The sequence below is a fragment of the Dermacentor variabilis genome, chromosome 4 (assembly GCF_050947875.1).
Source record: "Dermacentor variabilis isolate Ectoservices chromosome 4, ASM5094787v1, whole genome shotgun sequence".
Lineage (NCBI taxonomy): Eukaryota > Metazoa > Arthropoda > Arachnida > Ixodida > Ixodidae > Dermacentor > Dermacentor variabilis.
Genome location: NC_134571.1, coordinates 43,719,829 through 43,735,325, shown reverse-complemented (window position 1 = coordinate 43,735,325; position 15,497 = coordinate 43,719,829). Strand labels below are relative to the sequence as shown.

The 15,497-nt window shown below is 46.0% G+C and overlaps 2 protein-coding genes across 2 annotated transcripts; one reads left to right on the top strand and one right to left on the bottom strand.

The window, feature by feature from the left end:
- Positions 1–7,869: 7,869 nt before the first annotated feature.
- LOC142579027 (NIF3-like protein 1) lies at positions 7,870–9,065 on the top strand. The gene has a single exon (XM_075688816.1). It carries the CDS (start codon positions 7,884–7,886, stop codon positions 8,799–8,801), a length of 918 nt encoding a protein of 305 aa, XP_075544931.1. The 5' UTR covers positions 7,870–7,883; the 3' UTR covers positions 8,802–9,065.
- Positions 8,788–15,411, bottom strand: MCTS1 (malignant T-cell-amplified sequence 1 homolog). The gene is made up of 5 exons (XM_075688817.1): positions 15,238–15,411; positions 14,792–14,944; positions 12,693–12,927; positions 9,220–9,287; positions 8,788–8,897 (listed from the first exon to the last, which is right to left on the bottom strand). The coding sequence occupies exons 1-5, from the start codon at positions 15,246–15,248 to the stop codon at positions 8,816–8,818; spliced, it is 549 nt and encodes a 182-aa protein (XP_075544932.1). The 5' UTR covers positions 15,249–15,411; the 3' UTR covers positions 8,788–8,815.
- Positions 15,412–15,497: the final 86 nt, after the last annotated feature.

Here is a 15,497-nt window from a genome sequence, read left to right as displayed (position 1 = left end):
AGTTTTTGCAATTCTTTTGAAAAATAAAGGCCAAAATTGAAAATCCACTTCCTCCAATTACTTGATTTTAGCTTATCTTTTAAATGCAGCAACCTCATTGAAATCGGTATTGAGGTTGCCAAGAAAGACAATTTCTACATTTCCATATATTTATATAGGAGCTCTTAAGCTAAAGCTTCCTCTTAAGTGCAAAAGAAAAAAAAGATCCACAGCAGACATTTTTAAGGGAAGCTTGGGAATCTGCCAGCACAGAAAACCTCATCGGGGAGCCATACTATGCGAGTCTAGCCAAAGGACAGATGTGCCATTATAGCTAACTTGCACTCCACTCTGTTTCATACAGTGCATTTTCAGTGTTCTCCCCTGTAGGTGGCACTGTCTGCTGGTGTGATTGCTACAAAAAGGTTCTTGTGGTGCTTGTGCATCATCTGCTAGAAGAGTGCTACTAGTACGCTAGCAGTGTCTTGCAAAATATGTGCTGAGCATGTGACATCTAGTGCAGTGCACGAACAGTGTTGATCTGAAGGCGTAATTAACAATAGGATAGAACATCTTTATTGAGGAAAACAAATGGCCACTATGCTCCAATCACAGGTGGCACTCTCTGTCGTGCAATCTGGTGTCCTGCGAGCCATTATTGTCTGCACGGAGTGGCTGATGCCTTTATCTTTGGCAGGTGATGAGCTTCTCTCAAATGTGCGCGGGGCTTTAAAAAAAACGGTTTGTAAATGTCCTCTGCCTTAAGAAGCAGCACTGTAACAATGCAGTTCATCACAGTGTTCACCGCCCTCGTAGGCAGCCTGCACAACCGAAGAGAGCGTGCTTCTCTTGGGCTGCCAACGTACTTTGAAAGCAGCATAGCTTAGCAGCCGTGAACCTCGGCGAGCCAGCTGTCAAAGTCCGTGCGCTGAGTAGGCGTTTGGATCATCTGTTGCTGTTGCTGCTGCTGTGGCCATTGCTGCGGCCACAACTGCTGCTGTTCGGCAGGCCGGAAGCGTTTGGCATTGCTGGGTGACGGAGGTGCCACAGGTAGGGCGCGCTTGAGTCCACAGCGGAACAACCTGCACAGATTGCTATGGGATGTCAATTGAAAAGCGCAGTCAGATGTTAAAAAAAAATAAAAAATTCAAGGGGCACTTAGTTATCTCTACATGGATGAATGCGAAAACATTGTGGCCACGCCGCAGAAGTGCGGCAACATCCGGTGGCGCCTCTGGCAGAGTCATGCGACTTGAGCGGCCAAGTCAGCAGAAGAGCTGCGGCTGTCATGTGACCAACGGTGTTCATCACAAGACGCACACAACACAGAACATGGGTTCAACTCCCATCAAAGGTCGAGGGTTCGACTCCCCACAAAGGTCATGGGTTCGAGTACTTTGTGTCATAATTAACTGTACCTTAAATAACACCAAAGGTCGTGGCTTCGACTCCCACCAAATGTCGACGGTTTGAGTGCCTTAATAAACACTGTCGTAACTGAGTCGATTAACTTCACCTTAATTAGCAGTATTGGTCACTGTTTCGACTCTCACCAAAGGTAGAGGGTTAGGTACCTTCCAAACGATGTGGGTTCGAGTACCTTAATTCTATCTTGGTTAACTGTGCCTTAACACCAAAGGTCGAGGATTTGTAGCCTTTTTGGACTATCAAGTGGTCACACCGACAAAGCCATATTTTCCACCTCGTGAGCCATATAATGCTATCGCATTAAAAAAAAGTAAGGGAGGGTATCGGTGACTAGAACAGACAGCATCATAATCTTTAGAAGTGCAATTAACGCCTTAAAATTCCCGCAACAGCTCCCTGTGACATCATAGATTTAAATCTGCATCACCTGCTGGGGGCCAGCTATTTCTTTACAAATGATAAAAAAAGGCTGGTGGGATTACATTTCACCGTAAAGCGAGCGAAAGCAAAGCTCTGTAAATTTTGTGGAATTTGCGTAAAAAAAATTGGTGTGAAATACGTGAAGCTATATTGACGTCATCAGCACCGCGATTTCAGCGCGATATTCGAGAAGTCGAATCATTTCCTTTTATGTGAAAATACATCTACCTGTCTAAATTGCTGGGATGTTTTTTTTTTGTGTGTGTGTGTGTGTGTGTGTGTGCTTTTAATCGTCACGAGAAGCAGGAAATTCGTTCGAATCTCATCGGCAGGCGCCATGTCAAGCTCAGCTGCATGTGCGATTCGGCAGTCGCAAAGCGTAAAGTTTAATGGGAGGTGTCCGCGTTAAGCGAGGGGAAAGTGGATACGTAATTCGTTACGCGAAAGAGAGAGAGAGAGAAAAGGGGGGGATACGGACTACTGGAATCTCCGCAGCCACTTGCATGGTAGACACTAGAATAGAGTTGCGCGTAGGTCCGCCATCTTGCCCGCCAACGGGTCCATGTTAAGCAGGAAAGCGACTCCTCTTGATTGCAAGAGACTGCGCGGCCCAGCGGCCTAGTGTGCTTGCTCGTTCATTCCGCGTCGGCGGCAAGGAGACTTTCACATCAAAGGGAAAAGGGAAATTCGAAGAAAGAACGAATTCGGATAAAATTGATGCTACAAGTCATTATCGGCAGAAGCCCCCCCCCCCCTTTTTTTTTAACATAAGAAAACTCGAACAGACACTATTCTATACATAAAGTAAGTTCTACAAATCGCTCGTTGCACGCCGTTTTTGACGCAGTGCTTGTAGGAATAAAATAGGCAACTTGAGCAAACAGCGATTGCGGATAAAACAAGTGCTACAAATTATATGTGCTTCGTGCTACGCAAGCCAAGTAGAATTTTGCGCAGATCGAGGTAGGTCTGGCGTAACAGACGCTGGATACGGCTTCAAACGTTTATACTTCGCAGCTAGATGGACTTCGACGGACTATATAGACTGTATAATGCTGCGCTACTACATCTGTAGGATGAATATCTTATATACATATACACACGAGCACATTTGTACCTTTTTCCTGTACAGTTATTTCACCGGCCAACCAGCTGTTAGCACGACGGGAGTCATACATGTCCTGAATGTTATCGCCTATTCTCATCGAAAAAAATATTGCTACTGAGATTCATGCTCACTATATATTGATCAGATTTCGTGTGTGACGCAAATAAGTTTGTGCATTCTGGAATGCACCGCTACGCTGGAATAAAGAGTCACATACCGCACTTGACCCACAGTACCGATTTCGACGTGCGACGACCGTTTTTGCTTCGAGTGCCACTTGTTTTTCAGGGCACATGTTTGACAAGAGAGAGCTTATTTTGGCAATTAGACAAAACACCCAATTACAAAATTCTGCTGCCAGTTGTTATAGAATGGATGTTCTGTATCCAAGGAGTGATTTTAGCATCCCGACATTTACACATTGCCCCATGTAATACAATAATATCCGCAGTGGCGTTTCGCGAAGGCGGCGGGCGGCAGTGCAGGCGCAGCCGTGAAGTTGGCTTTCCCTCAAAAGGAGAGAGAGCAATTTTGTGCGCGACGGCGACGAGCACAAAACGGGCCGTCGCTTGAACAGATCGCTCGGTCTTGTCGCTCGGTCGCTCGGTTCTGGAAATCCAGAATTCGTCGCCCAGAAGTGCTATGAGCTACTAGCCAATAGCGCGAAGCTGGTCAAGTACTACCGATTGTCGCAGGGAATGAGCAAACAATTCGAATTTTTATGCCTGCAAGAACAAGAACCTACTGCAAGACGTTCAGAAATATTTTATGCTACATTTTACAGCAAAACACATCAACTTAACTTAGTACAGCACGCGTCACGCCAGTTACGACGTGTATTTGCTGCCCTCATACCGGCAACACCGGGGAGAAGTCGCTCGAAGTCGTCGCTCGCATGGGGTACAACTTGCAGGCAACGAGCGAACGCGACATCCACATCCATCGCGTCGTTTGTCGCACACAAGATCGCTTGCATGTGGTTTTTTTATACTTGAGCCTTTTTGCGCATGTGACCAGATTTGGTGAATAGGGGCGCGAGCGTCGCGTTCAATCAGAGGCGCAACTCTGCTCCCCAAGGGGAGCATATAGACACGCAGGCGAATGGGTGACACAGCTTTCTCTGCGCTCAGGAAAAGGAAAGATAAATGAATGAATAACTAAATTTGAAAAATGAAAATTGGTAAATTTTTGCATATGGCACATTGACCGATTGCACATGTGAGACGTAGCAGGCCTACAGATCGCAAGTATGTGCATATACAAAAAAAAAAGAAAGAAAAGAAAACGCGGTTTTCTTATTTGCAAATGTATGCATAAATACTCTAAAGTTCGTTAAATATCTGTAACTTAGCTAAGTGCATGACTCAACAGCAGCAAGGCCTGAAATTTCTGTTTGACTTGCATACCTTGCGTAAATTGGTCCGTAACGTGATAAAAAAAAAAGTTGCCTTCGAATTTTCTATTTAGAAATGTTATGTGCTAACGAGAGCCGGCACTTTTCTAAATATCTGCAGCTTCCGTGGACGAAAATGTGTTATTGTATGGATAACGCGACAGTCGTAACGACTTAACATTTTTGCCGATTCGACTTTAAGGTCTGTGCATTAAATAGTGGGGAAAGAGGAGTAGACTTGCCTGTTATCGCTTCCCGGAGTGCTTACTGGCCTCTGCAGAAGGTCGCGTTCGAACCAGTCGGCGTCCATAGCGTCCATGGCTGTGTCGTAGTTCGAACCTGGAGGCCGACGCTTTGTGCACAAGACAGATGCTCACGTGTATCTGAGCGATTCGACAAGGCCTCTCTATTTTGGCGCAGTTGGACTGTTCCCCTGGAAAAGAAAGGAAGCGGTACGTCACCGCAGTTTACGACATGGTCACGAACGAAAATGTTCGCATACGTCCGGCCAAAAGAAGAATACGCGCCTCAAGGTTACAAAAAAAGAAAGCCGCTGCCGACGGAGCAGACGACGCAGCAGATTTGTAGCAGACGACACAACGGTCCACACGCGCGCGCGCTTTTTGGCGGCAGCCAGTAGAGGGCGCGACGCCGAATCAAAGCGCAAGCGAAGCGGCGCGCGGTCGCCGCGGAATTTTCCACGGCCGGCGAGTCGGGAGTATCTGCCACTTTCTTTCCGCGCTCGCTTTCGCTCTCTTGCGAGAAAGAAGGCGAAAAGACCGGAGACTAGGGCAGTAATAAATGGGGAGTGGAAGGCGCACTCTCTTTTTTTTTCTCCCTGGTTTATTTGCAGCGAAGAAATGAATTGGACATGCACGTGTTATGTGGCGAAGCGAGAAGTCCACTACCAGGCTTTCTATTTAGCGCTATCCCATTGATACGGAAAGTGCAGAGCACAAAGTCAATGCTTCCAACCGAATTTCTTTTTCTTCAACGTTTCCTCACATGAGCATAAATTTGTCTGAGCGCGCTTCCTACACGACAACGAATACAATAGTTTTCTTTATATACAAGCGCATGCGTGCACGCAACGTGGTTTTGAATGCCCTGTATATCTCTGGGAAGTGGCAACGAGTACCTGGAGTGCAAGAACCGCAGTTTTCTTGCCAGACGGCCGTCGTTATCTTCAATGAAGACCGGAACTGTCCGAGGCGGCAGAAAGTTGCGCACACAGAGCCCGCGCGACCGTGTCCTACTGATCGGCTTTTCCGTTGGCCTCTGCACGCCGGTGGCGCGGGTGGCGCGGGCGCATCGGACACATGTCGGGTCGGGGCACCTAGCGTCCACAGGCAGTACTATGCGCGCGCGCGTTGATGGGAGTGGGCAGGTTGGGCAACTTTCCAGGTCAACCGACCTTAGACAATGCGTGGCTCTTGCTATTCGATAATTCGAGTTTCACTTCTTCGTGTGGCTTATATATATATTTTTTTGGCATGTAACTAAACTGGGTTATTTTATTGTGCAGTATATATATATATATATATATATATATATATATATATATATATATATATATATATTTTTTTTTTCTGGAAGGTAAGCCGCTCTAAAATTTTTTTTAATAAGTGGGGGAGGGGGAGGGAAAGGACGAATAAACAACGGTGGGCATGGACAGTTCAGTCGCCATGCGTATGAAGTTTCTAAAATTAGGAACGCTTCAGGACCAAGCATGATGCCATAGAGATTCATTTTTGTATGAAGTTCCATGAATCACGCTTCCTGTGAACCGCTTCCAAAAATAGCATCTGGGCGGTTTGTTGAAATATTCCGTTTGTTCGCCCTATTGCGCGTAATATAAATTAAGTTTCGGGCCGTTTTTACAGCCGACAATTTTCCCTCGCCAACGATTTTATTTTCTTCCTGTACAGTGATCAAGGGCAAACGTGCTGCTCTCCTGCTCCTCTCTTCCTTCACGTTCTTTTTTTTTTTTTTCGCCTGCTGCTCCTTCCAATGTTGCCATGCTTTATACTTTCGTCGACGTCACTGCCGGTGTCGCAAAAAAATAAAGCTATTCGCGTAATCAGTACTCCTAGAAAAGCAGTTGCCGAGGTCGCAAAGATGACGCTACTTACTCTCGCGCAGAGTGAGCGGAGGTCAGAGGAACTCTTCCATTTCAAATCTGAATGGCAAAGACCCAAGGCCGCGCTGGGACATAATGCGTGCTGCCGCACCTCTGATATATATACAGAATTTTCGTTCATAAAAGAAACAAAAACAAATAAAATATTACGCCGAGTGGCTATTCAGACATACTTGATTAATTCTATGCCTCTAATCGCTTGCTTCGCCACGCAACTATAGTATGAGCAATCCCCACGTAGGTGGCAGCTCTAGCACGTGTTGCCGTCCTCGTTCAGCATCGCTCCATTTTCCATGCATATTATTCTGTGCGAATAAATGTCCTAAATACATAATTCTTGTCTCCTTGGAAGTTGTGGAGATCCTCGATGTCATACTGCGCACCATAGGCACGCTGCGAAGCGCCAGCTATATACTTATATGCAGAAGAAAAGAAGAGCCGTGAAATTTGCACTAATCGAGATGTACGATGCATCATTATATCGCAAAAGAACGCGATCAAGAAGTTACATGGCTGCAGGCCATGCAAGAGGTACGTGTAATTTACACGTACCATGCATATACATGTCTGCTTGAATTCGTCTGCTTGAGGGAGGCGCTGGCTTGAGCAGACGACTTCAATAATAATAATAATAATAATAATAATAATAATAATAATAATAATAATAATAATAATAATAATAATAATAATAATAATAATAATAATAAAGCGACATACCGTACGCCGCCTGGGAACTACGACCTATATATATAGATATGTGAAATAATAAAACATTTTTATTAATTGTCTTACACGATTGTTCTCAAATATGCTTATAAATCTCTGCACGTGCGAAACGGCCGATTCTTTACGACAGATTTGTACCCTTGCAGTGGTTTTTCTGAACTATGAGCATTTAGTTGAGCATTTGTGTTGTAAAATACTTCACTATATTGCTGATTTGGTCTACGTGAACCCCACTGGGATTGCACACGACCGAGCAGAGCAATCTCTAGCTCTCCCCTCTTAGAAATAAAACGTCAAGCTGTGAATGACACTGTTTAGAAACCTGTACTGTAGGGCACGTCGGCATAGAATAAAGAATCACGCCGGTTAATGCAGCCTCGTAAGTTCGTTTTCGTGCGCCAGTCACCTTTGCACTTCCTTTGGCCAGCGGCCAGCCGTGGACCGGGGAATCGCATGCAGCGCCACACGTTGCGTCGTCAAGAAGCGCTTTGCACCCCCCCTCCCCCCGGAGTCCTATTTTGACTTCTTCGTAGTTGAGCAGGGTCCTTCATTTGTTTTTGAAATAAATACTGTACTTAGTGCGTTGTTATGCATATAAACGAGCTCATAGACATAGATATAACCTTTGAGAGCTCACCAGGTGACACTCCACGCGTTCCACTTTATTACAAGGAGTATTGCTACTAAGCATGTTTAGGCGTTCCAGGCGCTTGATTGGTTCTTTATTCTATGGGCGCTCTTTGGCCGCAACAGCCTTTCTGCTTTTGCGTATAAATCGCGCATTGGTGCACAAGTGCGTCCATCACGACCGCAAAAGCTGCACAATAATGGATTTGTCGAAGGTGGTCGAAATACTAGAACGTATAGCCCCGCCCTCGACGGCAGCGTCGTGGGACAACGTCGGTCTGCTGGTCGAGCCCAGCGGTTTGCCGGTAGTGAAGAACGTGCTCCTAACGAACGACCTTACTCTACAAGTGATGGACGAAGCTGAGCAGCGAAACGCCCAGCTCATCGTGTCCTATCACCCACCCATCTTCACGCCTCTGCGCGCGCTTCGTCAATCTCAGTGGAAGGAGCGGCTCGTGATCCGCTGTCTCGAGAGGGGCATCGCTGTCTACTCGCCGCACACAGCCTGGGACGCGGCTGACGGCGGGGCCAACGACTGGCTGGCGTCGTGCCTCGGATCTTCAACTACAGAGCCGCTGGCGACTGATGGCGCGGGGCGGCGGCTGCGGCTCGAGCCACCCGTGGTCATAGAAGAGCTCGCAGCGCGGCTCGGAAAGCACGTGGGCGCACCAAAAGTGCGGCTGGCCCTGGCCGCGCGCCACACCACCAGCTCTGCAATCTCGCACGTCGTCCTGTGCGCCGGATCGGGCGTTTCCGTGCTGCGCGAGGCCTTCGACGAGGCCGAGCTGGTGGTAACTGGAGAGATGTCGCACCACGACATACTGGACGCCACACAGCGGGGCGCGTCCGTGTTTCTGTGCGAGCATGCAGTATCCGAGCGCGGGTCTCTGGGCCGATTGGCCGAGCGGCTGAGTCGAGAGGCGCCCGTGCTCTCCGTGGTAGTTTCGCAAGCAGACATTGGACCCCTTCAACTCGTCTAATTTCTTTATTGTCGCTACTTGACCGGTTTCATGTGCCAGAGGCCGTCATTGAGGTAGTGCACGTTCTCCACTCCGATGCCTTTGTTGATGCTGGCTCTGCGAGCAACAGTACACAAAATAATGTTTGTACCAGTCTGACTGTAAAGTATTGCACTTCACCATGCCAAAAACAGTGCAGCAGTTGGCTACTACCATTATCGAGGAGTGTGTATAAGAGTTGTTCCTGTTCAACCTCAAAAAATACTAGCCAGTGCTACCATGTGATTGTGCAGAATCTTGTGCCCTAAGAGGTACACATCTTAATGCAAGAGAAGGTGCTGTTCCATGTAGAAACCCACCAGTGATATTTTTTTCACTTTTAGACACAATGACACATTCAAAGTGTTGCTAGCGGATTCAGAAACAGTGAAAGACTTACATGTCATCTGTAGACATGACTGTAAAACCAACAGCCAGTGAGTGCTCCTTGCCTTCGGCCATGATCGCCTAATAAACAGTCAAGGAATACAGTGACAATACCACATAGCTGATAATTTAAGTCCCAACATAATTTCTCGCCAGTTTCCTCTTTGCAGTTAAGCGAATTATTACTGTTTTCTTTGCATTTCTAGAAATATTACTCTATTTAGTGCCCGATAAGGGCTAAGGCAACATATCCTAGAATTTATAAGTACACTTACAAAAACTACAGTGAGCTTCACACATAGGAGGTAATGCTATGCCTATGAAGGCGACGTAGAACGGAGTGACATGTTTCTACTACCAGCAATCATAACGCGACTAAAACAAAGCATGTTGCATACTTGACACACAGAAGTGCACAAATATTACATAATTTTAGTAGCCTTATGTCCACAAGTTGTAGCGGTAATATATGAAGTAGCTATTTTTCACAAAGCATCACAGATAAAAAAAAAACTGCAGTGCAAGACACATGGGGTGACACTGCTACGACCACACTGCTACTTGCGTAGCTTATGCAGTGTTATCTGCTAAGTATGAAATGAAGCATAGATGACATCTCGTATAAACATAGCCCCCCAGGCAAGGATCTACAAACATCACAATTTTAGCCCTGCTGTCGTGTCTTTCAGTATATGTACTATCACTTTCCTGTTAATCCAAAATATGTATTTGTTAGTTTAAACTTCAGAACCAAATTTAAGGGAGCACAATGGTGCTACTGGCCCATCTAATTTCGGAGCAGATTTATGAAAGCATTGCAAGCTACATGGGGCTTTTACAGTGGGCAATGCACGTGAAAGCAGTAAGTGGTCACCGGATCACAAATTTAATCCACACTAAAAATGACCACCACCACCCCTCCCCTTGGCTTCCAAGCCACCAGTCTAGCTCGTGATCTCACACGCAATCACCAAAGCGGTTTACTGGTCCGAACATATTGGAGGCCATCTTGCCGTGATGATGTGCCCGCCACCACGTCAGCTGGCAGCAAATTTTTTGTCACAGCTGTATGATACAGCAAGGCTTAACCAGCAGTGCTTCATCGGTGTCCAGCGCCGAAAGTTGCTGTTTGATGCTGAGTCCACCAAAATCTTGATAGTGGCCATATGCCATTCTTACGCCGTGAAATTGTCATGCCATAAAAAGTGGGGGATAGGCAACAAATTGAATAGTGGAATTCATGGCCGCAGTGTCTGTGCCAATGTGCGCGTTACATTCGAAAAATCGAACGAGACACCATACAGTGTTCAGTCACTGCTTTACATTGGTTATAGAGGAGTACGGGGTCTGGCTCGGCATGAGCGACACTGTCCTGTCCTGTTGCCTAAGCAACCCGAACGTGTTGGGGTTACAACACACACAAGCAAGTAGAAGGCGCGTGAGCAGACTGTGTGAGCGGCCTCGTGCGCCTGCACTACTATGGCATGTGAACTTATTGAATATAGACAGCAACCCACCGAAGAAACAGCGCTACAATCCCTTGACTCGGTTTACCATGGAACCAATGCAACTGTTGGTCCACGCCATGCCACTTTGGATGATGCAGTAAAATGGTGCTTAAGGGCATATTTCTATTTTTAAAAGCTCGAGTAACCCTTTCGGCACCTCCCCCCCAGAGTGGGAGCAGATTTCTCATATTTTGCTTAAATGTAGCAGAGTTTGCCTCTCGGCGCAGTTCGGCTTAATTGTCGTACTGGTAGCATTACTGGGAGCAGAACGTAACTGCACAGACATAATGAGTTAATGAGATGAATGGCAAGTCACAACTGCAGAAATGTGCAGGCATTCCCCCATATGCAAGTGGCACAAGCTATAGAGTTTCCTACTAAAGTTACTACAGCAAATTCTGGACAGCAAATAAGTGGACAAGATTTGCTATGTAAGCATGTGGGTGTGAAATTGTAAGGTATTCTGGTAGTTGAAGGGGGGTTAAAACTGCGTGAAAAAACGAGAACAAGCGAAAGAAACACATGAGCGAAATCATGAGTGCTTGTCCTCGTTTTTACGCACAGTTTTAACTTCTCATCAAGTGTCCACTAACTCGCCCTCAAGAATGTCCTACTAAAGTATATTCTGGTAGTGCAAGCAGGAACACAAACACACGAAAACACAAAAACAGCACCGAGTGTGCGCATCTGTGTTTCTGCTCGCGCTATTAGGACACCTTACAATGCATAATTAAGTCAACTCTTCTAAGTAAGCATCTCAATAGAAGATGGCTTTTGGCCAATGACACTCATCATGGGAGACTATTTTAGATATTTTGAAGACTTCATCTTATTTAATGTTCTGGAGACAATATGAATGCAGAAATTAGAGGGGAAATAAGGCTGCCCACTGCCATACAGCAAACATGAGATGACAAAGGCTAGGTTAATCAAGTGACCAGAGGTTGTTTGAAGCCCTACTTTAGATAAGTCTATGTATTAACCATCATCGCCATGCTGAATTAGGCTCTGTACCATTGGCGCATATACACTAGTGCCAGATTTCACTCTAGTAGATTTAGCATGAAACTCTAGCAATGTGTGCACTGGATGCAGAGCTCTTAGGCTTTGTCACACACACACAACACCAAGCTGGAACTGGCTTGACACATTTGGCCAGTGGCATAGTGGTTAACGTGGTTAACATGGCATAGGTGCAGCGGTGGCGTAGAGGTAGAACACCCGCCTCGCGTGCAAGAGGTCCGTAGTTCGAATCCAGGTGCCGTGCAATTTTCCACCGGATGTTTTAAAAAAAAATCCGCGTGTTGATAAAATTGCATAAACAGGCCTGGAGTGTGGCCTGATCCCGGTGACCAGAACCGGTAACGCACTGCCTCACCAGAGTAGGATTGGCCACCCTGGTGCAGTACTTGGCCACAACCTCCTATATGAACACAACAATCAACTTCTACTTAAATTGAGGACGCCACAACACGAGCTATGGAAAGAAGAATAATAGGTGTAACATTAAGGGATAAGAAAAGAGCAGATTGGGTAAGGGAACAAACGCGAGTTTATGATATCTTAGTTGAAATCAAGAAAAAGAAATGGGCATGGGCAGGACACGTAATGAGGAGGGAAGATAACCGACGGTCATTGAGAGTTACGGAATGGATTCCAAGGGAAGGGAAGCGTAGCAGAGGGCGGCAGAAAGTTAGGTGGGCGGATGAGATTAAGGAGTTTGCAGGGACAACATGGCCACAATTAGTACATGACCGGGGTAGTTGGAGAAGTATGGGAGAGGCCTTTGCCCTGCAGTGGGCTTAACCAGGCTGCTGATGATGATAGTGGTTAACGTACTGCTCTCTCTACCACAGATGGGTGACAGGACAGGACACACAAATGGTGCCAGTGAATGTAGTTAAAACAAGTGTTGGACATGCACTCTCACACACCCTTCCCCTATTCTTATACTTGCTGAAGAGGTAAGAAAGGATACGACAACTGTTCCCTTGGGGACACAGGTCATCTTGGCACCAGGTGATGTGAGACCTGGGCACATAATGTTCGCACCACTGAGCACAAACCGGATGGCTCCTTTGTCCACCTGTAGCCAGGGGCACAGGAACGGGTACTTGTGCAGCAGCCGCAGTGTGGGGAAGTATGGGCCCTCACGTTGTCTGAAGAACAGCAGCTCTCCGGCCCCATTGATGAGAATCTCCACGTGGTCATGGCTGCAACAGAGGTCACACACAGAGTGCTGCGAATGAGGGCTTTCTCCTGGCACAGAATAGCAGTTGGGTTTTTTGCAGAGACTGCTATGTCGATTGGTAGATACATTATACAAGCATTTTTGTAAGTTTTTGTAATGGCACCATTACATCAAAAATTTTAGTGCATTCCAAAGTGAAATGGGTAACGCGTACCATAAAAAAAAGGAATAGAGAGAGAAGCTTCAGTCAAAGTTCAGACCACAAAACAAGGCAAAAATAAGACCAGCAAATTATTATTCAAGTGATGTGCTACATGCAGGCGGGAAGAGAGATCACTGCCAAGACGTGTACCCTTTAACTTATTCAAGACCTCTGCCTTGAACTCTTTAAGCTTGGAAGTGTTTAAGGTAACCAATTCAAGCAAGTTCTATACCATGGAGAAACACCTTAGATTTTTTGGCTGCAGTACATATGTTGTAGCTTGATTTATCAGGAACAGGCAGGAGAAAAAAAAAGGAGAATCAAGACGTGCCAAGTGCAAATGTTTTATTTTTACAAGCTTAAATTTATGACCCAAAAAGTGTCTGTTGCACAGGAATTCAACAAACTTTCAGCACAGATTTCATCACTGTCTTGTAGCTAGCAGCGGTCCAGTTCTCTACCCCTGCAAGAAAAGCTAAGGGCAGCGAGTTGCATCTCATTTGGGTTGTTTGTGCAAATTACTCTTCTTCAAACATAGCCAAGCATGCTGAAACTAACCGTCAATCAATATGTAAAATCATATATGCCCGTGCTTAGGAATTAGCACTTTGGATGTTGGAGTTGCAAACTGTGCTTGAATGAGAATTTATGATTGTTAAAATGTTTAACTGGGAACGTGTGTCCCTGAACACACGTAATCTCAAACAAGAATCTGAAGCAAGCTGTCAACCAGTTTCATAATGCTGTCCACGTGCTATTTCCAATGAGGCACATAGTTTGCAACACTTCCAGAAAATAAAGTACCATCAGCCCGTCAAGAAATGACAACTACCCACCAGGTCAAGCAGAAATGGTACAGTCAGTGGAAGTGAAGGAATGCAAACACCCGCTAAAAGCTCATGTTTCTTATTCATCCTGAAGTACACTGCCATGTCCTCAATAGAAAATAATACAGTCAAACGTCTAAGTGCTAGGGGCCTCTGAAATAACTTGTTTTACAGGTCGCTTCGCTGTAAAGGTCATGCATTGCACAGCTCACAATGGAACCAGGACATTATTATTCCTTCATTACAGAGGTCATTGTGTTGTACAGACATTCTTTGTAGAGGCACTCGACTGTAATGCCTACACCGCAGAACAAAAGGAGTATAACTAGCAGTGTGAAATAAAACTTAACCAGCAAGCCCTGCACGACTTTATATACATTACTTGCATGTAGCATCCTGAAATGATCGTTGAAAAGTTTAGCACAGAATTTACAATGGAAAATCATTACCATTCCCAAATCTGCCACAAGGTCATGTACTGTTACACAAAAAGTAGGAAGGGCAAATTGGACCACGGCGAAATTTTGGTGGACATATGAGGAATGGAGTACAAACTCGCCTAGTTTACAAGTCTGTCTTGCAGACTTTTCACAAGAGAGGCAGATAGAGAGAGAGAAAAAAATAAAAGAAATGAAAGGCGATAAGACGGAAGGTGGAGATCGCCAGTCGCGAGAGAAGCGCTGAACTGAAGTTAGTACAAATTGTAGACATGCAATGACAACCGTCGCGCCTCGAAGTGTTGCAAACAGCTGGGCCCTGAAGGTCTGACTGAATCCCAGCAACCCAGCAGAGACATAACGCTTCGAACACCGTGAACCCACCACATAAGCCAACGAACAAGTGTAAAAGCAACTTGCCACTTGACGGTCCGGAGAAGGTCCTTTTTCGGAAGTATCTGGTTGATGTAGTTTTCAGACGAAGGGAATTGTTCCAGGATTCTGCCTTTTATGGCCTTCTGTACGGACGACTTGAGCTGCGTTATGCCGGACACGTGCTCCTTTTCATCAAACCTGGAATTCAGAAAGGTGTTAAGACGCGAAGTCTGAGCACATCCGGTACAGCACGCAAAAGGGTTACGCGACCATGAACAGCCCTTTACGGCTGAGAGTTTTGTTTTCTTTTTTTATTACAATATGTAATAGCAGTCAGGATGCATCCACGAAAGAGGTGCAAGTCAGCTAGCCACACGTTGAGCTACTTTTGCGATGTGAAAAGTTGGCACATTTGGCCTACAGTACTGCTCAAGCATGAACCGGGATGACATGAAAGACAGCCGATGCAAGTTCTACGTAGCACGCCTTACTTTTTAAACATGTTGCTTGTATCTTTGATCGAAGGCTTCCAAGCCTCTCTTTCAAATGGTCAGTACGAGCGATCTTAGAAACGCTCGGTTGCTTGAATATGCAGTACAACGCTACAGCGCACCGCCAGCACCGCCGCCACCACCAACACCGGTCGGAATCGGCTCGGCCGGGCTCGACTCCAGTTGGCCTCTCATGGCCTCTCTGTCTCGCTTCTTTTCTTCAAAGTCACAATAGTAGCCAAGCCAGGCCAATTCAAAAC

Coding starts and splice junctions, on each gene's coding strand:
- LOC142579027 (XM_075688816.1), top strand. CDS start 7,884: ATGTTTAGGCGTTCCAGGCGCTTGATTGGTTCTTTATTCTATGGGCGC.
- MCTS1 (XM_075688817.1), bottom strand. Junction 12,928..14,791: donor CTTCTCCGGACCGTCAAGTG/GCAAGTTGCTTT, acceptor CCTCTGTTGCAG/CCATGACCACGTGGAGATTC. Junction 9,288..12,692: donor TCCCCAAGGGAACAGTTGTC/GTATCCTTTCTT, acceptor ACTGTTTATTAG/GCGATCATGGCCGAAGGCAA.